Source organism: Pomacea canaliculata, linkage group LG14 (assembly GCF_003073045.1).
Source record: "Pomacea canaliculata isolate SZHN2017 linkage group LG14, ASM307304v1, whole genome shotgun sequence".
In the NCBI taxonomy this organism is placed as follows: Eukaryota; Metazoa; Mollusca; class Gastropoda; order Architaenioglossa; family Ampullariidae; genus Pomacea; species Pomacea canaliculata.
This window is the reverse complement of record NC_037603.1, coordinates 17103437-17128947: the sequence shown is the minus strand read 5'-3', so window position 1 is coordinate 17128947 and position 25511 is coordinate 17103437. Positions and strand designations below refer to the sequence as shown.

At 41.6% G+C, this 25511-nt stretch overlaps 1 protein-coding gene across 3 annotated transcripts in view; it reads left to right on the top strand.

Moving 5' to 3' along the window:
* The window catches only part of LOC112554850 (myosin-VIIa-like), a 183678-nt gene that overhangs the window by 1513 nt on the left and 156654 nt on the right, over positions 1-25511 (top strand). For all 3 annotated transcript variants that reach the window (XR_003097330.1, XM_025222903.1, XM_025222905.1), the window contains exons 2-5: positions 4970-5033; positions 9311-9571; positions 15126-15310; positions 24383-24504. Coding sequence is in view for 2 of the 3 variants with exons in the window: in XM_025222903.1 (XP_025078688.1) it covers positions 5016-5033; positions 9311-9571; positions 15126-15310; positions 24383-24504 (586 nt within the window). In the remaining variant the exon portion in view is untranslated. The remainder of the gene's footprint in view (positions 1-4969; positions 5034-9310; positions 9572-15125; positions 15311-24382; positions 24505-25511) is intronic.

Below are 25511 nucleotides of genomic sequence, written 5' to 3'. Positions count from 1 at the left end.
TCAGAAAGTACAGAAGGGCTGCACATCTGATGCTCAAAGCAATGAAACATGATAATGTCACTTCTATCCACTGGCTGCCTTTTATGCTTGCATTTAGTACAGCTTGTCTGTACTGTGGATTAATTTTTTTGAAGGCACTTATCCTGCCTATTTCTATGAACTATGAGATTCCTAGAGCACAGAGCCACACTCACATATCCTATACTTTTCATCCCTACAGGGAGTCAGCGATGGCTACTTGGTGATTTTCAGATGGTTTGATCCATGATGAAATTGAATACATTCTGCTTCCAAGGCATTTCCAGTATCAACAAGGCCAAAGCAAGGTCATCCAAGTGCAGGCATAGTTATGTACAGGCGGCAACCATTACCAATGGTGTGATGTGCAAATGTTCCATATACCAGTGGATATTTTCTCTCTCAATTTTATATCTGTTCTGCTTTCAGTAGCACATTTCTTCTGGAGCTCACCAGTAGGGTGAACGATCAGTGTTCTGCTGGGTGTTGACTGATCTGACATAACCTTTCTTTTGTGCTGAATATCCATGGTCCTGTGTCTGGGCTTATAGGCTTGGTGGCGTCCATCTCCAAATAAGCCACAGCCAATGGGTCAGCCATAGCTGGTTGACTAGTAGCACTGTGGCATAATGAGGATGCCTGCACCTAGGGAGAGCAAAACAACTTGTGCTTCCACCCTTGTCAGTTATGTCAGTAAATATACTTGGTCTGTTATTGAAGACAATTTATATGATATTAAAAGTTAGGGGGTTGTCAAAATGTGTCACTTGCAATGATTTGCCATTAAAAAATGGAAATTTGTTTCTAATAAGAGTTTCCTTTACACTAAAGCAGCACACTATTTCTATTACTTGAAAACAAGATGCCTTTCTCAAAGTCATAGACACAGGTCAACTCCTTAATCAGTTCTCTAAAAACAAATCTAAAATCATCTCTCTGCATAAAAACTAAGTTATGGATATATATCACTGCTAAGGTCTCTGTATATTTATTAAAAATTTGGTAGTGCTAAATCCTTTATACAGTATCTTGTGGTTAAGAATGTTGTTGAAAGCTGTTCTGACAAATATTATGGAAAGTTTGGCAAGGTGGTGTAAAAGTCACTGGAAACAAGTGGTTTTGAAGAAATGCTTTGGGTATTGGAGCTTAAGTCAACATGTTGAAGTAAATCCAAAACCTTGTTTGTCAACACTTTTGCAATTGCAATAGGACTTAGGGTCACTTTAGAGGCTTGATGCTTCTGCACTTTACCTGGACAGCCTTTAACTAGACAAAAGTTAAACTTGTGACCAAATTTGGCAAATAATAGCTGAAGGTTACAAGTTACCAATGGTTTTAGGGAAAATGTTTGGGATGCTGAATGTGCTGAGCAAAGTCCAAGCTTGCTTGCCATATTTTTAATACTTTTTTCATTTATATTGCATAAACAAGTACTGTAACTTACAGTGTAAGCAAGAACATGCAATTTGCAAGCATCATACAAACACCAAACAAACACGCTGAAAAGAATAAAGTAACAGGCAAGCACTTATATGGAAAGAAATACTTGAATTCATGATCATTTTTATTAAATAGTAATAATAAATCAAATCAAATCAAATCATACTTTATTGTCTTTCGAGGAGACCCAAGACAAGAATTTTTCTTTTGCTCACAAGGGCAGGCATATATACACAGACATTTAACACACACAGTTAGGAGCAAAGATCATGGTAGTTGGATCTCCGTCAAATGGTCAATGAAAATTCAAATACTTTTTATGCCTTGTATATATTTAAAAAAAAGTGTTGGCATTGCAGACTGCAATGAAATGTGTCTGAACTGCAGTTTCTTCATCCTCATAGTACTTTGTCAGCTGTTCATTCACCTGTAGGCAAATAACATCACAAATTGTCAACTATGTCATCTATTGGCCTGTGACAGAAATCCCTGCATTTCTTTAATTATTTAAGAGAGCTTGTCTTGTTTGTTCGGAAGGGAATGCAGATTCAACAAGGTGATGGCTGATAATGGTTGTCAGCATCCTCTTCTCTTCAGACTGTGTTTGATTCCTCCTGAGTCCTTGTGCGTTTATTTAGGATGGTGATGGCTGCTGGCATGAAGGACCTCTGGTAGGCAGATTTCCGTACACATGGCACTTTATAGTGCCTGCCTGAGGGCAACAGCTGGAAGTTGGGATGGAGAGGGTGCATTGGGTCCGAAATGATGTTATATGCCATCTTTCTGACTGCATGAAGGTACAAGTCAGAAAGTGCCCTAACCCAATAATTTTATTGGCCTGGTGGATGACTCCGGCCAGCCTTGCCTTGTCTTTGACTAGGAGGTGACCATACCAGGCAGCGATGCTAAATGAGAGGATGCTCTCAACAAGAGACCTCTACACAGTCTCAATCTCCCCAGAGCTGACGTTGAAGCTGTGGAGTCTCCTCAGAAGGTACAGCCGTTGCTGGGCTTTTTTGTACACTTGGTTCACGTGATCACTGAAGGAGAGCTTCCCTGTCGATCACTGTACCAAGGTACCTGAACACAGCAGCCCTCTGCACCTGCTGTCCCTTGATTTGTATTAGTGGGGAGAGAGGAGTTGTGCTATCTCGTCCTTCGTATGCTCTTCCAAAGGCCATCTCCTCCGTTTTGTCAACGTTCAGCTCCAGAAAGCTGCGGTCAAACCACTCCTCCAGTTCCCCCACACAGGCCAGGTACTGTGACAGGGACTGATGATGATGATGATGATGATGTAGTTTTATAACGTGCTAGTATCCGCATCACTGCTCGTCTTTCATGCAGCCCACAAGGGCCATGTCATCTGCATATTTCACAAGTTTGAGAATAGCACTGTTAATAGTAATCTCATTTGTATATACAGAGAACAGGATGAGGGAAAGCACACATCCCTGAGGGGTACCCGTGTTGAGGATCTGCTCATCTGACAGAATCATTCCATCCACTGACAGATATACTCCTTCAGACGAGCTGCTGGACACTACAGTACCTGTCGGTGGAACTCTGAGACCCACCCTCTGTGGTCGATCCTTCAGGAATGATCTAATCCATAGAACTAGGCCGGTGTTTACATCCAAATCTAGTAGGCGCTTTACTAGAAGGTGTGGCTGGACTGTGTTGAAGGCGCTGGAAAAATCCATGAACAGGACCCGAACATAGGTGCTTGAAGTGTCCAAGTGTTGTAGGATAGCATTTAAAAGCGTGAGAGTTGCATCAGACACACCCCTACGTGGCTTGTAGGCAAACTGCAAAGGATCTAGGCAATCAGCCATGGTGGGGGAGTAACAATCTTCCCACAACCCTCTCCAAACACTTGGCCACAACAGACATGAGAGCCACAGGTCGAAAGTCTTTCAAGTTTGTAGCATGAGGCTTCTTTGGCACTGGTATGATTGTTGATGTTCGCCACACGCGGGAGACACTATGAGAGTCAAGGGAGAGTTGGAAAAGTCTGGTAAAAACACCACTTAGCTGACTAGCACACTTTTTGAGTACCTTGCCTCTCACATGATCAGGTCCAGGGGCTTTACGTGGGTTGACATGAGAGAGAATTTTAACAACATCTCCCTCACAGATTGTGACAGTGGCTGCCGACAGTGAAGAACAGATATTTTCTGCTTCATTGCTGAAGTCTCACATCAAACCGTGCATAGAAAGTGTTGAGCTCATTAACAAATGTCACCGGGTCATCACACTTTACTCTTTATGTCTGTTGTGCTCTACCCATCATGGTGTTCGGGCCCCTCCATGCTTCCCTTGCGTTGCCCTCAGTTGCTTTTCTACCTTCTTTCTGTATTCCACTCTAGATGTTTTTGCCTTTGCCCTGATCTCCTTCTCCTTTTCTTTCACTTTGTGCTTGTCTCCCTGCATAAAAGCTATCTTCTTTTCATTGAGACGGTGTTTCAGTTCTTTACCCAGCCATGGTTTGTTATTCGGATAGCTGCAGATCTGCTTGGTAGGGATGACAGACTCTTCACAGAAGGTGATGTAAGAGGTGATTGTGTCTGCCAGACAGTCCATGTTGGCTCCACAGGTAGTGAAGAACAAATCAGTCAGTGGCCTCAAGACAGTCTCTGAGCAGCTCAGTTGCTTCAATTGTCCAAGTCCTAATACATAGTGTATTTCACGTTTAAGGAGCTCTCTGTATGTGGGTAGCAGATGAACAATGTTGTGGTCCGATCTGCCCAGCGGCGGCCGCTTAATAATTGATATTATGATGATGATGTTGATTTGTAATGCGCAGGTATCCATTCAGAAGAATGCTCATTGCGCAGAAAAAACAAAAGAAGAAAAAATAAAATGAACAAATTTATAAAACACCAGGAAAGTAAAAAATATAGACAGAAGTGTTTCTTGGTTGTTTAAGACTGTTTTGAAAGAAACAGATGGGTCTTCAGTCTTTTTCGAAACGTGGTTGGTGAGGTGATGGTGGAGAGTGACGATGGCAGAGCATTCCACAGCTTAGGTGCTGCGTTTTTGAAGGCCCTGGCTCCAGTACGCTTCCTGTTGGTGTCTGTCACTGCAGGGAGACAGAAGCGTGACTAGGATCCTGAGCGCAGGGTACTCGACGGCTAGTAAGGAGGAATTATCTCTTGCAAATAGTCAGGAGCAGTCTCAAATATGCAGGACTGAGCAATAGAAAGTACTTTGGTCAATACGCTTGTTCATTGGGAGCCAGTGAAGGCTCTGTAGGATAGGGGTGATTTGCTCAGTGGACGACTTTGCACGGGTGACAATCCTGGCGGCTGTGTTTTGAACTGTTTGGAGTTCAAATATTGATGTTACTAATAACCAATTCTGTTTTGAATTGAAAGCCATGTGCATATGATTTTCAAATTTAGAATTTTCTGGTTTGAAATAAATTGTAACAGTAGACATGACAAGATCATAATGAAGTAAGAGAAAACAATGTGATTTGTATCTTTACAAAATTTTCATGCATATGTTGCAGTTTCATCATATACTTTGTGGGGCTATTTTGACAAGAATATAATACAATGGTGATACTTTCAAAGGTGAGTGTTTATAGCTAAGGAGAAATTTATTGGGGATGGTGGGTGAGGATTTTGTGCTGATACATGGGTATGAACTGGAATTGCACATATTCCTATATTTATGCTATTCAATAAAAGTTAAGGGTCAGATAGAAAATAAGTCACAGAAACCAGCTGCAATAGTCGTAGTGTATTTGAATTTCATCATTTGTCAGCAAAGTTTGAGAAACTTTGCTTGTTACATTTGCATTGCATGTAAAGATGGACAGTCAATCCCACTCCTGAATTTAAAAAAAAAGAATCACTGGAACTGTCAGTGCAATTTGACACAGCCAAGAATGTGCAAAGCTGTCATTTGCTGCCACACATTCAGTGGGTCTTTTTCGCTTAGTCTAAACAAGTGTATCCGGAGTCACTAAAGGGATGGCCAGCCACAAGAACTGGAACAGCTGGGTTATGCTTGCTGTCTGTGTGAGGCTGGCCTGAACATAGCAGCTTATGATATCCCAGAAATGCTCAGTTAAAAACAAGTCAGGTGAACATGATGGCCAATCTGCTGAATTTGCTGCTGGTGTGAGGTCAGTCTCTACACCTGCACAAACACAATCAGTGGTGTTGTTTGCATCCAGAGGAGATTGCGGACATCATCTGCTGGAGGCCTTCAGACAACTGGAAGCAGCGCCGAAAGCAGACGACATAGAAGATCTCCAGCAATGGATGTACAGCTATGTGGCCTTGCATCCAGAGGAGATTGCTGCGTGGAAAGAGACAGAACACAAGATTGCCGAGAATTTCGGTTTTCAGTGGTGGTCAGCAACCAAAGGGCAGTGAAGGTTTGTATGAACTGTGGAAGTTTGAAGTTAACTGTGGTAAGGCGGATGCAGCGTACGACCGGCATGCAGTTCTGGAGGCGGTGCACCGATTGCTGTGAGGTGAGGCCGCTCAAGTGGCCATGTGCCTTGGTGTCAACGCTACAGCAGACAGCATCATCTCCAAGTTCGACTCTCTTTATGGCACTGTGAGAGGTGGCAAGGACCTGCTGGCAGAGTTTAACGCAGCCAAACAGCAGGACGGAGAGGATGTCGAGATGTGGAGCTTGTTCTTAAGCGCTAAGAGTATGCTCCTTAGCAGTGTATGTGCTTTACAAATTTTGCATTTATTATTATTACTAAATGTACCTGTTCTAATTGGTACGAACGTGCTAATGCACTTTCTGCAGCTACCTAGACTCATGAAGCCCGCTTCCTGCAGGCAGCACCACTGAGCACACTGTGGCACCTGTTATACCGGTGCATTGTACAGTGGGAAAAGAATCTATCTAGGAATAATAATAACTGCCTGGCAGTGATACATAACAGCGACAAGGACATCATTTTACAGCCCAACACAGCAGTTGTCATACCTGGACATGTGGACAGGCCCCTTGATTATCAGCCCACTGTGCTATTGTGCAGCCAGCACTAAAGGGAAGTGTTGGGCGACTAGTGGACATAACGCCTTCTGTTGACGTGGATGTGGCCAATGTGACAACGCAAACAGTGATTATTCCATCCCATGCAGTGTTGTGTGAAGTGCAGCTTGTGACAATGATAGAAAAACCAGTGCAGAGCACAGCATCAGACTCAGGGCTAGATCATTTACAAATTAACAATGACAATCTGTCGCAAGCTCAGACAAGGGAGCTGCAACAGCTTCTTAATAAGCATGAGCTTAATTTTTGCAACAACCCCATTGATGTGTGGCACACAGCCAGGATGAAACGTGAAATCAAGTTAACGAAGAGCATCATCGCGGCATTCCACTAGGCATGTATGACTGTAAAAGCTGTGTGTGCTGGCCAGTTGTAAAGGTTTGGCAGGCTGGCCAGCTGTAACCTTTGAAGCCTCTGTCGCGCAATGGATAACTTTTGACAAGCATTCAACCACACCTAATTACAACACTCGCTGCACGTCCATTCACCAAATCAGTAAAATAGATCACTGTAGATATATATATGAAACAAAAGAATGTAATAAAACAGTACATGTATACAGAAATGGTTTATATTTAGCTCCAAACGTAATCTTAATTATCTCTCCTCGATGTTGCTCGCCTCATAAATGTTCGCAGTTAGTAATCCAATATTCACCATTTGTAATCCAATATTCACACTTCAATGTTCACAGATCGCTTCTTTACTTTTATGAATAATCTAAGTCTAACTCGTGCCATCACATTGAAGAAGAATCTGTGCGAGCCTTGTGTAATTCAGTACAGCCCATTGCATATGTAGAATGTCTTTCATTCTCTATGAGGGTGGTTGACAATAACTTCATGCCGCCAAGTTTGAGTTTGGAGAGTCTGCCCATAACAGATGTGAAAGAGGCCCAAAGATGCGACCCTGTTCTCTCATGCTGGGTGGACTGCATAGAAAAATGCCAGCTGCTTCTGTCATGTGAAGGAAAAGTGGGACCTGTCCATCGTGCGTTGCAACAAAACTTTAACCATCTAAGGCTGATAGATGGGGGTCTTATATTGCGAGACAGTCTTAATCTGCAGCCGCACAAACAGCTAGTACTGCCATCCAGCTATATGCCCAGAGTGTTGCAATATGGTACAATGATGTGGGCCACCCAGGTTGTGATCAAAAGCTCCAACTTTTGCGAGACAGTTTCTATTGGATAGGGATGTCTGGTGATGTGGACAATTACATCAAGACATTTGCAGAAAAGGAATGTCTTCACAGAAAGGCGCCAGCTAACAGTCGTACACCATGAGTGAATGTTGTTACAGCTCAACTACTGGAGCTAGTGTGCATCGAATTCCTTACCCTAGAAGCAGCTAAGGGGGTCTTTCAGCACATCTTAGTTATTGCAGATCACTTCACCCGATATGCACAGGCCATACCAAGCAAAAACATGACAGCAAAAACAACAGTAGAAGCCCTGTTTAATAATTTCATTGCATGCTACAGGATTCTCCACTGGCTGCATTCCGATCAAGGTGTTAATTTCAAAAGTCATATTCAAAGAATCGTGCCTGATAACAGAATGCCAGAAATCTTAGAGTACCCCATACCACCCTATGAGCAACGGCATTGGCTAGTGGTTTAATCGCACATTGCTGATCATGCGGGGAACTCAAGAGCCACATCAAAAACCGGACTGGCAAAAATATATTGCACCACTCATGCACGCAGGGTGGTCCAATGGCATAACAGTTAACGCCTGGCACCAATGCAGAGCAAAGGTTGGCTGTCTTGGGTTCAGCTCTTGCCTCGGGCACGTTGTTCTTTCTCTGCAAGTGACATTTGTTTACAGGGCTGGCTGCCTTGACGTGATATAGCCTTCATTGCTGGCTCGGCATAAAACACCAATCCCCCTACTCGTGCATGCTAACAACTGCACCAGATATGAATCCACTCGGTTCTCCTCATACTCAGTAATGTTTGGGAGAGACCCCCAGCTGTCAGTTGACATTGAGTTTAGGCTTAGGGAAAGGGGTACATCACAGCCTGGGTGTAGGGTAGGAAAGTTGTTTCCTGTAGTTTTATTTGTATGTAGTATGTACATAGTTTTTCTTTGCTTTTCATGGCTTAGCACATGTGGTTAAATGCCGAGGAGGACATTTCTTTGTTGGGGGACGCATGTGGTAGAGGCTGGCTAAGATGCCAATAGGTCGGTAGCATGGACAGGTAGAGCTGATTGGCACGGTGGTTTGTTTTGGGTCCAGTGGTTGGAGAAGGCTGCGAGAGAAGGAAGGTGCGGCACCCACCCCAAACACCCACTCCCTTTAGATGGATACATTAGCACAGCCAGCGCTGCTATCCTGTATGGCCGGGTACCCGTGGCACATTACTCCTCCTGGGGGGATATAAAAGGGAGGACGAGAGGTTGAGGAGAAGAGGAGAGAGAGAAAGAGACAGAGCAGCCCGAGAGAAGGACGTGAAGAGTCATTGCCAACCAGCAGCCCACTTGACTAAGTCTGTGTTCGAAGCTATGTTCTGTCTTAAGCTAAATCCTTCAGGTGGCCAGCAAGCGGTTACCGCAATAAAGAGGTTCCAAAAACCTTCGGCTACACGTTCAAGCATTATTTACAGAGTAAACGCGAGTGTGAGTCATGTGGTAGGTCATCCTGTTACATATAAATAGTGCAACTTATATACTCTTGAAGAAAAGAAAGGTTCGCTTCTTACAGCTCTCATTGGCATAGTTGAATACGCTGTGTACCTCTTTATTACTTTTGATTTTGTTTGTTTGTTCACATGATATGACTACTAAACATCAACAGCTGTCTGAAAAGATTTCTTTATCTTTCAGGGAGATTTTGTGTGGATTGACCCCGAACAGCTTGGAGAGTTTGCTGTAGCAATTGGCGCAAAAGTACAGCTGTCAGACCATGGCCGTATAAAAGTGGTGGACGATGATGGTAAAGAGCATTGGTTAGATGGAAAACGACAGATGCGTCACATGCATCCAACTTCAGTTGATGGAGTGGATGACATGATATCTCTGGGTGACCTTAATGAAGCTGGCATCCTCAGGAATCTCCTGATAAGATACATGGATCACTGCATCTATGTAAGTTAAGGCAATGATTATTTTGTGTGTGTATGTGTGAAAGCTCTTATTTTACTGTAATTTAGAATTATTTTTTTTTAGGCTATTGAATGGATCCTAGGTAGTGATATTTTAAAAGTATTTTGGGGAATCAAAAATGTTTTCTAGTTTGATTACCTTTTTTGATTAATAGAGACATGAACCTGAATGTTTAATATGCATTTCTGCTTCCCTTGAGCCCCATTGGGCCCGGCTTCTCGTGCTGGGGGTGAACACCCAGCCAGAGAAAGGCTGGGTGACTAAGCTGGCCCACTCCTTTTTTCTTATACTTTTCCTTTTTCTCCCTTACCTGGCCCTTTCATGTATATTTTTTTCTAATCAAACATCACCCTCTTATACTTCAGTTTTATCTTTCCTTTCTTCTGTCTACACAGGTTTTTCTCCTGTTTTCTGTTTTCCTACCATGCCTTTTTTTGGATGTAATTTTTTTCTCTGTGGCCTTCTTTAAGCCCCCTGCGTTTGCCGTGCAAGGTGACCCTTGTCGGGGGAAGATTGGATCCTGGAGGTTGAGGTCCCTTGTGGGTTGTGGCCCATCATACTAACACACCTCTTTGGCCCAGACTTCTCCTAGACATGAGGTAGGTGTGGCCCACAATAACCAAGCAGCTGGCCATGTATTGCCCTAGCTTTGCTAGAAGGCTGCGGCTGGGATCAATCTGATGTTCATACTTGGAAGGCCAGAGTATATTCCTTGTGTATCCCTGGTGCAACCCTGCTGGAAATGCCCTAAGTGGTACCGCCCGGTCGCATCCCCTTGTTGGACTCCATGGTGGGTGGGGAGCAGAAGGAACGAACCCAATTCCTTTATATCATGGCACCAAAAAAACAGAACCTGGGAAAACACATCAGAGAAGATAAATCCTCGGATAGTGAGGATGAAGTGAGAGAATGCGTGAGAGAGAATGTTGAAGGGGCCTGGCCCCATTTTCTGGTGGTGGAGGGCGCATAGCCAGACTGGCTGCTATCGTCCCTGTCACCTATTGCAAAAGGGTTTAGAAATATATCCACAAGCTTTTCTGCTGTTAGTCGTCTGCGCTTTGGATAATATCTTGTCCACGTCACAAATCAGAAAGCGTCTGAGGCCCTGCGCTCATGGGACGGGAAACAGCTTGTTGACCGGATTATAAAGGCAACTCCACATCAGTCCCTCAACTCTTCAAGGTAGGGGGTCATTCGTTGCCTTGACCTTGCTGGGATGTCAGAAGTTGACATCAAATCAGAATTGGCACCCCAGGGGGTCACAGCTGTGTAGACAGTCATTCTTAAAAAGGACAGAAAATCTATTCTTACAAGTACTCTGTTCTTAACTTTCTGTTTGCCCCAAATACCTGACTTCATTGAGGTTGGGTATTTGCAGTCAAAGTTTCTTTATTTATACCTTCACCGTTGCGCTGCCATGCGTTACAGGCCATGTGGCAGCTGATTCTTCTGAAAGTGCCAAGTGTGCAAACTGTGATGGGTCTCATGCTGCTTCTTCTAGAGACTTCCCGAAATAGAAGGAAGAGGCAGCCATTCAGCGTATACGCACGGAATCTGGCATCTCATACGCCGATGCTCGCTGTCGTGTAGTGGGTGGCTTCTCAGGAGCACCTTCTACTTCAAACTCCATTTCCTTCTCGGCATTTGTTGCAAAACGACCGTCCGCTCTGTGTCTATCCAGACGGACATGACATGGGTCTCTTCTGAGGACCTTGCCCCAGTCCGCCAGGCTATGCTTCCTATTTCTTCTACAAGCTGTGGTGGCACCCAGTCATCATAAAAATCTCAAACCATACAAGCATCTCAAGCCACACAAGCATCACAGTCCAAGCATCCCCCTTCACCAGTCAGAAACACTGCACGCCAGTAAGCATGCAACACAAAATCACCAAGGAACAAGAATACCACACCACAGACAGAACACAAAAACAAAACAAAAAACGACAGAAAAACCCACTACTCAGAAGATAACATCTGGGACTACCACAGCAGCATCGTCAATCCCTATTTCTAATCACTTTGATTTTCTTGGTGAGCAGGGCATGGGGGTGGATGAGCGCACTAACCCTGACGTTTAGTGACACCCCGCTGTCCCCTGCCTTTTTTTTTCTCCCTCTGTTTCTGCGAGGCGCTCTGCTTCTTTTCCTCACAGATAAACTATGTCTACAGTCCTTCAATGAAACTGTTGAGGGATCCGAGCCAACTTTGAAGAATTCCGATGCCTAGCATCTATCCTATGTCTGTCGTTTAAAAGTTCATCCTGGAAACCCTGTGTACCGTGCTGTTTTCGGACCTCAGTTTGCTGCCCTGTATGTCATTCGTACCAAGGAACAATAGCCATTATCACTCTGTGTAGCACCTCACCAACAAGCTGCCAGAGTAGATATTCAACAGGTAGATCCTCTTTCTCTACTACCAGCTCCTTGGACCCTTCCTGTTCCAAACATTTGTCTTGATCTTACAGCTTTTAAAAAAGGGGACACTAGTGACCTCATCTTTCTTAAACGTTTTCATGAACTCCTTTCTGACTATCCTGGATTCTGTTTCATCTTTACAGATGGCTCCAAAGTTCCAAGTGGTGGCGTAGTCACTGCGGCAGCAGTTCTATCCTGCTAACCGCAATAGACTGCTTCAGTCCGACTGGCAATTTTCACTGTGGAACTTCACGCCATCTTGCTAGCCTTGCAGCATGTACACCTTTCTTCGGAGCACTATTTTTGTTATTATTTCAGACTCTCTTTCTGCCCTCCAAACTCTTCTTTCCAACGATTATGACCCCCCTCTTTTGGTTCAGTTTCGTAAAAATTCATGCAGCACTCATTCAGCGAAACAATAACATTGTTTTTATTTTAGCTCCTGGCCATGCAGGTATCTCAGTAAGTGTTCGAGCAGACCAGGCTGCCAAGGCTGCATGTCAGTCCCCTGGCAAATTACAGTTGCTGGTATCATCAGACTGTAAACCTTTCTTTTCAGCCTACGTTCAGTCTATATGGCAATGCCACTGAGACACTCAAGGCCAAAATAAATTATATGCCACTCTTCCCTGTCTTTCTGACCACCTACCTTCGTGCCATCCTGTGAGGTGGGAGGAGGTAGTCCTTGCTAGATTAAAGTTAGGACACACCTGTGCCACGCAAGAACTCCTCTTACAAGGCAAACCACCACCAGTTTGTCCACGGTGTAGAGGAGTTTTAGTGTGGTACATATTATGATCGTTTGTCCTGAGCTCCAGACTATCCGTCGACAGTTTTTTTACAGAAAATTCTTTGTTTTCTTTGTTCAGGTCCGTCCCATTGGCAGCAGTCTTTACATTTTTAAGGAGCATATGACTTTACCATCAAATTTAAGAAATTTTATATCCTGGTAATTGTTTTCTCTAGATTTTTGGTTTGTTGGTGGCCTTTTTGGGCTTCACCTCACCTTTTTACACTTGACCCACTCTTTTACATATTGTTGATTTCTTGTGTTGACTTTTTAAAGAATGTTAGAATTATATCACTCAGGAGGTTTTTTTCCATAAATTTGTCAAAATTACCTTTTGTTGCTGTGATATAATCTTAGTTGCTGGCAAGGCATTAAACACAAACAAACAAATCCCTGTCTTTCCGACTGCCTACTTTCGTGCCATACTGTGAGGCAGGAGGAGGTGGTCCTTGCTATATTAAAGTTAGGACACACCTATGCCACACAAGGACACCTCTTATGAGGTGAACCACCACCTGTTTGTCCATGCTAAAGGGGAAGTTTTAGTGTGGTACATATTATGATTGTTTGCCCTAAGCTCCAGACTATTTGTCTGCAGTTTTTTACAGAAAATTCTTTGTTTTCTTTGTCTAGGTCCATCCTATTGGCAGCAGTCTTTACATTTTTAAGGAGCTTATGACTTTACCATCAAATTTAAGAAATTTTATATCCTGGTAATTGTTTTCTCTTGATTTTTGGTTTGTTGGTGGCCTTTCTGGGCTTCACCACCCTTTTTACACTTGACCCACTTTTTTACATATTGTTGATTTCTTGTGTTGACTTTTTAAAATAGAATGTTATGGTCATATCACTCGGGAGGTTTTTTCCCCTAAGCTTGTTAAGTTAAGATTACCTTTTGTTATGCTAAGATTATCTTTTGTTGCTGTGATATAGCCCTAGTTGCTGGGATGGCATTAAACATAAACACAAACAAATGTTTTCTTTGAAACGGGCTGATGGCCTATTCAATAAAGTTCTTCTATTTTCCACCTCTGTCCGCAGCTTGGGTGTTATTCTCAATCAGAGTTTGACTTTTCATCAGCATATTTCTCATGTCTGCAGAAATACTGTCAAGGATGGACTATTGGAATTCTCTTTTAGCTGGAATTCCCAAGAATCTTCTGGACTTCAAATGATCAAGAATACTGCTGTTCGCCTCACCTACAGACCATCTAGATATGAACATATATTATCTATCATACATTTTCTTTACTGGCTGCCAGTCATGGATCGTATAGTCTACAAACTGTCCACTTTGACTTTGCCATTTCTGGCACTGGTCCTCAGTTCCTCTCCAAACTGACTCCCATTTATATACCCGCATGACTTCTTCGCTCATTTTCTGATGCCAAGCTTTTTTGAGTTCCACTAACTAAAAGATACATGGACAGAGGTCTTTCTCTGGCAAGCCCCAATAACTTGGAACGGATTACCCATCAGCCTTTGTCACTCAGATTGTCTTACCTAAACTTTAGACACATCTTTTCACCTACTCACTATTGAATTCTTTAAACGTGCACTGAAAACCCACTTCTTCCATAAACATTACTCCTAACATCCTTTCCCATAATGTTAGTCTTTTTTTCTCACTCTTCCTTTTGCAATACCATGTTACTCTCAGCTCTTGTTCTTGTTCTTTAGTTTCTCTTAATGTTTTCTATATTTGATTTTGTTCTTTGTTAGTACTGTTGTTTATTCTTTTATAGTTCATATGTTATTTGTTTGTTTTCCCTCGTATGCTGCTCATGTTTCATTCTTGTTCTTAAGTGCTAAGAGCATTCTCCTTAGGAGTGTAAGCATGCACTTTATAAATTTTGCATTTTTTATTATTATTAATGATGACTATTAATGTGACACTCTCCTGACCATGAGTGTGCATGTCTGTAATTTCCTTTGTATATGAGTAGTGTATGTTGTAGACGCAAGTGTGTCTGTTATATGCAAATAAGTGTGCTTGGTTGTTGATGATTTTGTCTATTTATAATTTATGTAAAGCACTATAAGCAAATCTTTGGAAAGATGCTATATAAATCCTTATTATTATTATTACACCACATAAGTGTGACATCTCCCTCAAATGCATAGGTCAGTGTAGGAATCAATATGAAATATTATTTTGATGACAAATTTGTATTGGACAAAAAATGCATTTGAACCATTAAGATTATAGCTGGCTTTAAAATATTAAAACTACATCTTGCTAATAATTTTACTTTTTCTTTTTACTCTTTTAGCACAGCAACAAAGTATTGTTTTACAAAATAACCTAATATGATTATACTTTTTTCCTCAGACCTTCACAGGATCTATACTTGTGGCTGTCAATCCTTATGAGATCCTTCCTATCTACACAACTGAACAGATTCAGCTGTATAGAGACAGAAAAATTGGAGAGCTGCCACCACACATCTTTGCTATTGCTGACAATTCATATCACAACATGCAGCGGTACCAGCATGACCAGTGTATAATCATCAGGTGAGTGCATGTATGTGTGTGTTCTCGCTGTCTGGATTTCCTTTTAAATTCCTCTAAAAATTATTTTTCAGCAAATTTGGGTGCTAATAATCTTAGTTGATACTTTTTAAAAAGATGACATTCATCTGTTCATGGTCTGTTTTAATAACCACGATACATTCTGCCTTTAATAGTGATATAACTTTAATCGGGACTATGAAATATGGGAGACAATTTCACAAAAGTTACATCAGCATCAGTATGGATACAGGCTTTTTCTTTTTTGCTGTGTCTTTTATGTGTTTGTGAGTGATAGGGCTTCCTCATCCTGCCATATAAAAATCCTACTGAAACTGTTGGATATCCTGTTTGAAGTCTGCATTTTCTGCAGGTGTAGTGGCTGTTTTCCTGGCTTAGGTATGGGGACTACCAATTGTACTTTATATGAACACTTTTCTTGTTTCAGTTTGGAGTAAACAATATACTGAATGCATAGGTAAATTCGTAATGTCACCGATGACATCGGTGCTTTTATGGAATACTTATCTAAACCACTAAAATCAGTCATCTTGAACTGTGAAAAAGCAATACCAGGCTGTGGCCATTTATTGTCCTTTCATTTCACATAACTTTCCTCTTTTAATTCCCAGTTTAGTATCTTTTGTGTCATTCTTTTTTGTGAAGCACATGAGCTTGGTGCCCTTTTAGACTGAGCAATGTAAGTGTTATTTTTTAGTACTATACTATTTTCCAGACCATATTACTACAGGGATATATGTTTGAGATAAAGCTTTGACTATATGGGAAGTTCAGCATAGGATATTACCCAAGAAACTACATTTATATTTGTATCACCTAATTCAATACATGTGCTCACAGCATGAAAAAAAATGAACGAAGAATTGTCAAGATGAACAACACAAGTACCAGATGAATCAAATGTAACTTTGAAAAAGTGATGGATGTCATCAAGGCACATGTTTGTTGATACAGTATGGTTAGTTACAGTTATATAGTGATGCAGGTTTAAGATCTGTACATACTAGTATAGACAACACAATCACAACAGAATGTAAGGTCAAGAGCAACTGGCAGCCACAAACTACTTTTTTTACCCCATTTGTCAGTAACAGTTGAAACAGTGCTTAACTATAATGTTGAAACCAATATAAGAACTGTGAAGGTAGCGATTAGCAGCACCATCAATCCTAACCGCTTTGCTTCAATGGAACTGTCGAGGGATTCAAGCCAACTTTGAAGAACTTTGATGTCTAGCATATCCTTTCTCTTCTGATATTATAGCACTACAGGAGACCCTTCTCCTACTTTCTACCTCTTTTTCCTTCAAAGGCTTTTGAGTTTTACATTAGAATTCTTAGACTGATGTCCCTTCAGGTGGGACTGCTCTTCTCATTCACTCCCACCTTTTATTTAGTCAGATAACACTTCCCACTTCTTCAGGTTGTTGCCGCCCAGGTTACCCTGGACAATATCACTATTTTTTTGTGTCTATCTTCCTCCTTCTGCTCAGATATCCCAACAGGACCTTGAGAGGATTTGACCCAACTTCCTGCTTCCGTCCTTCTTTTGGGGGACTTTAACGGGCACCAACCCTTGTGGGGCAGGGCCTCGACTGACACCAGAGGAGAGTTGTTGGGATCATTTTTTATGGAAAGTGATCTCTGCCTTTTGAACGACGGTTCTAACACCTTTTGCCATCCTCATAGTACCACAGTGTCAGTCGATTTATCAGTGGTCAGCCCATCCCTTTTATTAGATTTGAACTGGGCTGTACATGACGACCTGTGCGGCAGCGATCACTTTCCTATCATTTTACAATTTTTAACCAGTGTGGAGCAGGACGATAATCTTTATAACGGTGTGTGGAATCTGACTAAGGCATATTGGCCTGCCTATCAGACCCTCTGCTCCACCCGCCTCTTTCAAAGTTCTAGTTTTAATTTCGAAGTAAAAGACATTGACAATGATCCCACATTACATCCTGCTAAGCTCTTCAGCTTGGTTTTAAATGAAATTGCCTCAGAGACGATTCCTGCACAAAGGCATCGTAATAGCCGTCCACATGTGCCTTGGTTTACAGAGGAGTGTAGGGTGGCCCAGCGTGCTTGGAAGAAGGCCCAACGTGCTTAGAAGAAGGCCCAGCATGTTTGGAAGAAGGCCCAGCGCCTTGCCTTCCGCCAACCCACTCCTGAAAACGTGATAAGTTTTAAACGTAGTAGAGTTCATGCTCGTTATTTTTTTAAACAGGCAAGAAAACTTGCGTGGCAGAGTTTTGTGTCCTCACTGTCCTCCCGCACCACTTCCCAAGCGGTGTGGGCGGCCATGAGGAAGGTTTCAGGCTGTCTTGATAGGCTGGTGAGGTGGACTGCACACTCCTGCTTCATCTGTATTGTGCCCTGGTCTGCTCCAAGCTAGACTATAGCTCCATCATCTATGGCTCAGCTCAAGAGTCCTACGTCAAAATTCTCGATCCTATTCACCACCAAGAGTTCCGCATCTGTTTGGGTTCCTTCTGCACCACTTAGCGGTCCGGTGGCGCAGCGGTTAGCGCCTGTCACCAATACAGTGAAGGTTGGCTGCCCAGAGTTCATTTCTCGTCTCGGGCACGCTGTTCTTTCTCTGCATGTGGCATCTGTTTACAGGGCTGGCTACCTTGCCGTAATATAGCCTCAGTTGCTGGCACGGCGTAAAACACCAATTCCCCCCACCCCCTGAACCACTTCTATACAAAGTTTGTAATCTGAAGCTGGTGAGCCTCCACTTTCTCTCTGCCATCTGAAACTCATGCCATCCTATGTCTGTCGTTTAAAAGGTCAACCTGGAAACTGTGTACCATTCTGTTTTTGGACCACAGTGTACTGCCCTATATGCCATTCACACCAAGGAGCAAAAGCCATTATTACTCTGCTGCACCTCACCTACAAGCTGCCAAAGTAGATATTCAGCAGGTAGAGCCTCTCCCTCTACTACCTGCCCCTCCTTGGACCCTTCCTGTTCCAGAGATTCATCTTGATCTTACAACCTTTAAAAAAAGGGTACACTAGCGAACATTTTTCTCCAACACTTTCATGAACTTCTTTCTGACTACCCTGGATTCTGTTTTATCTTTACAGATGGCTCCAAAGTCCCAGGTGGTGGCCCTGTTGCTGCGGCATTAGTTCTATCCTGCCAACCGCAACAGACTGCTTCAGCCCAGATATCTGTTCTATTTTCACGCCATCTTGCTAGCCTTGCAGCATGTTCACCGTTCTTAAGAGCACAACTGTTTGATTATTTCAGACTCTCTTTCTGCTCTCCAAGGATTTTGACCACCCTCTGGTGGCCATATCAAGGACATTGTTTTTATTTGGGCTTTTGGCCATGCTGGTATCCCAGGCAATGTTCAAGCAGACCAAGTTTTTAAGTCAAAGAGCACTGACAATAAACACTGTTAAAAATAGTATAAATAACAAATACATTAATAGCCTACAAAATACAAAAAAAAAAAATAGTGAGGAGGTGGGGTGGGAAGGAAAAGTAGCTAGTAAAGTAGGAGACTACCAGCCTCTGAAGAAATTCATAGGTTCTTAAGACAACTATGAAAGCCATTAATGTGGCCTGTGCAAAGTACTAGGGCAAGGCATTTCAGATAATGGGACCATAGAGAAAAAAGGAGCAGTGATCAAATTGATCTTGTCTGATACCCAATTAGTGAGCCTATTTTTGTGATATCATAGGAAATGAGGTCATGGCCACTTTCTGAAGTGGGAACTTTAACATTCAGAGGCTTATACCTTGCAAACTGGTCATTTTTTCAGGTTTTAGAAATTTCACAAGGAATTAAACACACTCACTGAAAAGTAATTTTGCACTCAGTATAGATCTTAAGAAGCCAGCCTGAAGTAATAGTTTGTGGAACTGGGTATGTAGGGGTTTCTGTCCTGCTTCATTAATTCAAGCTTGTGCTTCTATCAGCTTCTGAAAGTCATTTCAAAAATATTTGAAATAGTACCATCAAAGTTATAGGCATATACACTAATGCCTCTCTTCAAATAATGGGCTGCAGGATAGGTTGGGGCATTATCAGTGTCTAATGGAGCATCAGATGTATTATTTTCAAATATTTTTTGGAGGTACATACTATTTTAGATGGAAATAGCAACCAAGTGCATAAGCATATCCCATTGTGTTATTTGTTTACTAAGACTTATATTTCTTGTATACTTGTCCCCATGGACCCTGCTTCTCATGCTGGAGCACCCAACCTCTCTCTGGCTTGGTGACAGCTGACCCACCCCTTTCTCTTCTGCTGTTTTTTTTTTCTTTTACCAGCCCTTTTGTCTGTATTCTTATTTCACCAACTCTCCCTAAATAGCCCTTTTACCATTTTTAAAAAAGCATAATTAGAACCATCAGTGTCCAGCTACAGAACTGCCTGTTTTGCCATTTATCTGGTTTGCTGACACTCTAACTTTTAAGTTCATTTTGTAACTGTAAGAACCTAATCCTAATGAGTAAACACAATTTTGAATACTTCTCAATTTATGTTTACAACTCTTAATCTTGACTGGCTCCAAATATTAATAAGTATGTTTTTTGATGAAGTAAGCTATTCCAAAACTATAAATTGCGTATATTCATGTGAGCAATGGCACACTGTTTTTCTTTTTCTTTTTTTTTTTTTTTTGGTAAGGATTGATACTGATAACATTTTTAAGTAAAAATTACATGAGTACATTTTATAACAGTGATATTTTGGTTTAGAATCTGGCCTTTTCCACTGGGAGTCAGCAGTAATAAAATGGCTAGATTTACTGACACTTGTATCTAGAAAATATCTACTTTGCGTTTGGAGCATGTAATGCTCATATATGCTATGAATACAATGCTTAGATTGGTGCTGACATTGCTAGGTGCCTTTAAAGGGATTTAAAGGTACTTAAAGGACCTTTTTTTGAGGTTATGGGGACTAAAAATAGAAGTCTGTTTACTTAAACTGTGTCTCATGCACCTTGGCTAAAACTAGCAATGTGCTGGGAATAGCCTTGTCTCGCTTGTGGAATCTGTTCCAAGATCACCAGAAGCAAGGAAGACTTGGCAGTCTTCAACAAATCCTTAGAAAGGCATCCCATATCCTTACTATTTTTGATTATGTATTGGCATACTAGTTCTCTTGTGGTCTGGCTGCATATATGCATTCCTGTGTACAGGTATGTCACTGCTACTCATTTATTTCATATGCCATACACAATAAATTCTACTGGTTATTTGAAATTATTAGCTTTACACATATAGCAAGAAATTCATGTTTCTAGTTTATCTGCCATGTATGCATGACCTATGAAGAACCTTCCTATTATTTCGGGTTTGGCTGTCGTCCGTCATTAGTCCAGTCTCCTGGTGTGCTTCATTACCTTCGCCATCTGTGACGAGTTCTCTGATTTTAGTTTCTGTAACATGATATTTTTTACATGGTGGGGTTGTTAGCCCTACCACAACCTAATTTACCTCTAGGTGAGGTGTCCACCTTAGTCGCCTCTTAACAGCAGAGATGTTGAAAGCAGATGTGAATGTGACAGCTCCCAAGCTGACTGAAATCTTCAGGCAAATTTGGGAATCAGGGCAGCTCCCTGTTGCGTGGAAGACAGGGCTCATCTTCAAGTTACCCAAGAAAGGAGATCTTGGAGACTGCAATAATTGGAGGGGCATAACACTTCTTTCCCTCACCAGCAAGGTCTTCAGCAAGATTGTTTTGTCAAGACTGACGGCAACTCTTGAGAAAGACCTCCGACCACAGCAAGCAGGATTTCGCCCTGGGCGATCCTGCTCCGAACACATCTTCATTCTGCGACAGATTCTGGAGCAGAGCAACGAATGGAACACACCGCTGTACATCAATTTCATCGACCTGGAGAAGGCTTTTGACAGCATCCACCGTGAGTCCTTATGGAAGATCCTGAGGCATTACGGAGTCCCTGCAAAACTTGTTCAGGTCGTTGCAATGCTGTACAGCGATTTCAAATCCCAGGTTGTCTGTGACACGGAGCTCACAGACCCCTTCAACGTCAGTACCGGGGTGAAGCAGGGCTGCATTCTGTCGCTGTTCCTCTTCATCCTGGCCATGGACTGGATCATGAAGACTTCCACCGACAGTGAGAGGAGAGGGATCAGATGGACCATGACTATGACAGCAACAACAACGCTGGAAGACTTAGACTTTGCTGATGACATTGCCCTGCTGTCACACCGCCACCAAGACATGCAGGAAAAAACAAAGGCCTTCTCAGAAACAGCTGGAAACCTTGGCTTGAAGGTCAGCACAAAGAAAACGAAAAGTATGAGAGTGAACGCCAGAGTCCAAGACAGCATCAAACTAAATGGAGAAGAGATTGAGGAAGTTGACAGTTTCTCCTATCTTGGGTCCAAAATGTCAAACACCGGGGATGCGGAGGTGGAGATTCGAGCCCGACTGGCGAAAGCCAGCCAGGCCTTCGCCTCACTCAGGAGCACATGGAAGGCAAAAAACATCAGCCAGAAGATCAAGCTGAGAATCTTCAAGTCAAATGTGATCAGCACCCTCCTTTACGGATCAGAATCTTGGAAGATGACCAAAACCATCAGTAACAAGCTTGATGTCTTCCAAAACAAATGCCTCAGGCGCATACTTAACATCTTTTGGCCAAACACCATCACCAACGAAGAACTCCACCGAAGAACTGAAACCGAGTCCATCACCACGCAGGTTCAACGAAGGCGTTGGCGATGGATTGGACATGTGCTCCGCCAGCAGACAGCAGACCTCTCCAGAGTCGGCCTACGATGGACTCCAGACGGCCGAAGAAAACGAGGCTGCCCAAAGGAAACTTGGAGAAGAACAGTGGAAAGGGAGATGAAGGGAAAGGGCTGGACATGGGGTCACCTAGAGCGGGTTTCAGCCGATCGACATCGGTGGCGGACTCTGGTTGAGGCCTTATGTGCAACCTGATGCACGAAGAGGAATAGATAGACACTGAACACACCTCAGCTGTATATTGCTAGATCATGAACACCTATAAATCTTACTTGTAATTGCCCTTGCAGATTTATAAAGTTGTTAAACTGCTTGATTTAGCCAACAAGCATGCTAGTGGAGTTCTGTGTATCTGACCCCAAGGCTATTGCCAGTCTCCTGGTCAGTTGAAGTCACTTGTGTCATCTATCTTCATGGCCTATGTTCAGTCCCTGCATCAGTTACATGCAATCCTTTCCAGTCTTTCTGGCCACGCTCCTGGCTTTTCTGAGTGGTGGGAGAAGATAGTACTAAGTAGACGTAGGAAGGGAAACATCTGTGCTATGAAGTCCCACCTCTTATGAGGCAGACCATCATCAATATGTCCTTGGTGCCTAGATCACTTTATTGTTTTACATGTTTTAATTGCTTGTTCTGGCATCCAGAGCATTTAACAGTAGTTTTTTTTTTTTACAGCTAGCTCATTGTTTTCATTGTTCATGACTGCTTGCAAAACTCTACCATCTGATTTGCAATTTTAATTTAATTGCAAACCTTTGTTTTAATAATGGCATGTTTGGAGGCTTAGATCGTATTGCTTATTTAGTGGTTTTATTACTATATTATCTGGAAGTCTTATTTCTTACCATTTAAAAAATATGTAAAAATGTGACACTCTGTTGTCATGATATAGCTGGCATGGTGTGAAACTGAAACCACCAACCAATGTGATGGATGAGAGAATCACTATAAGATAGATTTTGCTTCAGTTTGAATGTCATAAGTAACATACGTATCATTAAATGGTAAAGTGGAGGTTTGGTTAATTTAACGTGTTAAAATTGGCCTGTACAAGTGATTTGTATTTGTTTTACTGGTTGTTGACAGGTTGCATATCCATAAAGGTGCACCATTGCATGTCATTGTTTACATGCATTTATGATGCATAGTTTGTTATGAGTACTAGATATTGTAAGGTAAACACAGCATAGATTTTAATCATTTTAGATGCATTGTAGCATGCTTGCTTTGTGTAACATGTTATTGGAGCCATGGTAAAGCCAGAAGTTAACCCCCTTAGAATGACAAAAATAAGACATTACAATGACTGGCTTATAACTGAAGACTGTGAAGACAACAGTGGGTGAAGTTTGTTTTTTATTATTGCTGCTCTGAGGTAAACATTAGACTGAGAAACCTATACATTTTTGGGAATGAGAAAATTGAACATTTTCGACAAAAGTAATAAAAATTGCCTTCCCCGTGCGTCCCAACAAAGCCATGAATGTGGCCCATCGTGCTAAGAGGGTTAAATAAAACTTAAATTTAAAATTTAAATTTAAAAAATAATAAAGAAATGCTGTGAGAGTGATAATGCATGTAAATATGAATATGAATGCAAAATAAAATATTTATTATAAAACTAAGGAAACCTTTTTCTTACAAATAGACTATGGGATGTGATATATTATGTAGTATTTGAGTATCTTTCACCAATTACACCTGTTGACATCAGATATCTTACAGTTGTTATGAGTGTTAACCTCTCTGAGCACGACACAAAAGTATAAGTACTCCAAGAAATGGCTAATAACTGAAGACTGTGAAGATGACAGTGGGGAAAGTTTGTTTTTTATTGTTGCTGCTTTCAGGTAAACATTAGACTAAGAAACCTATGCATTTTTGGAAAGGAGAAACTTAAACTTTGCAATAAAAGTAACGAAAATCGCCTTCCCTGAGGTTCCCCAGCTCTAAGGGTTAAATACTAAGCGTACATTCCATGTAACTTGACATTTTTGTTTTAATGATTTTATTACATTTGAATGTGTGTTTTTTAAAACAAGGTATTCTTTATGTTTTAATATCAAAGATAAGAGGGGGTGGTTAACTTCTGGTTTTATTCCTATTTAAGAAATAATATTTTTTATCAGCTCATGTGGGTTAGTTTTTCTTCCTCATTCTGTGCAAACCTTGAACATTTTTCTAACTGTTTTATGTTTCTAGTTTACCAGAAAAATATTGATGTCACTTTGCATATCAGATTTACTGAATGTCAGAATTGTTGTCACTAATGACAAGGACATTTTTTTTTTCTTGTTGCACAGTGGTGAGTCTGGAGCAGGCAAGACAGAGAGCACAAAACTGATCTTACAGTTTATGGCTGCTGTTAGTGGCCAGCACTCATGGATTGAGCAGCAGATTCTTGAAGCTAACCCTATAATGGAAGGTACCAAATAAATTTTTTTTACTCATTTTTGTTATTTCATGAAATGATTTTTGGAAGATATTAACTCAGAAAATGTTTTTGACCGTGGGAGTGATCCAGTTTTTTTTTTTGTAACAATTTGTAAAGTTAAAATGTCATTGCTTTTAATAAAGTGAACTTACACAGTACCATATTCCGGTTCTGTGGTCAAGCTCATTGTGCTTTATAGGAAAAAAAGACAAAGGCAGACATACACAGGCGCATACAACATAACATGCAACATTTTTGTCTATAGAAGGCCATATGAAATAAAAATTATGTATCCAAAAGTTGCTCTCAAAACATCAGAAGAAAAGAAGTGCAAATCCACCAAAATAATACTTTCAAGAGACCTATGATGGGTTAAGGCCAGTAGATCTAGATCAGATGCTTCATGCAAGTGTTCCTTTTCTCAGATGTGGTTCTTCAGACCTCCAGAATTTTCTTACCTAAAAAGGATGTTCTTTATACCTTCGCTGTTCTTGGTCTTAAATCAAGATCTCTATTACCTTGTTTCTCAGTAACACTGTAAATTAGGCATGAACTGATTGGTATCAACAGCTTGCAAGTGGGAGGTGCCTCCTTTCTGTTCTTCAATATTGTGCATGATCTTTGATGGGACGTTGATGCAGAATTGACCATGGCAGTGCATGTCAGTCCAGTCCTTCAGAATTGCTGCATGTGCAATCTTGGGAAACTTTGTCCTATGCTGTCTTAGACAGCAATAGGCACACAAGCATGAATGATGAGTTCTATACAGCCTATATAGATGGCCTAAGTGAAAGAGATACAATTGTCCTGTTTGAGTTACAGCAGTGTTTAACGCTGTGCCAGCAACTAAGGCTATATCAACAAAAAGTAATCTTACCTTAAAAAGTTTAGGGACAAACCCCCCCTCAAGCAATATAACCATTACACTCTTAAAAACCAATGCAAGAAGTACACAATAATGTAAAAGAGTGGGTAAAGTGTATAAAGGAGTGGTGAAG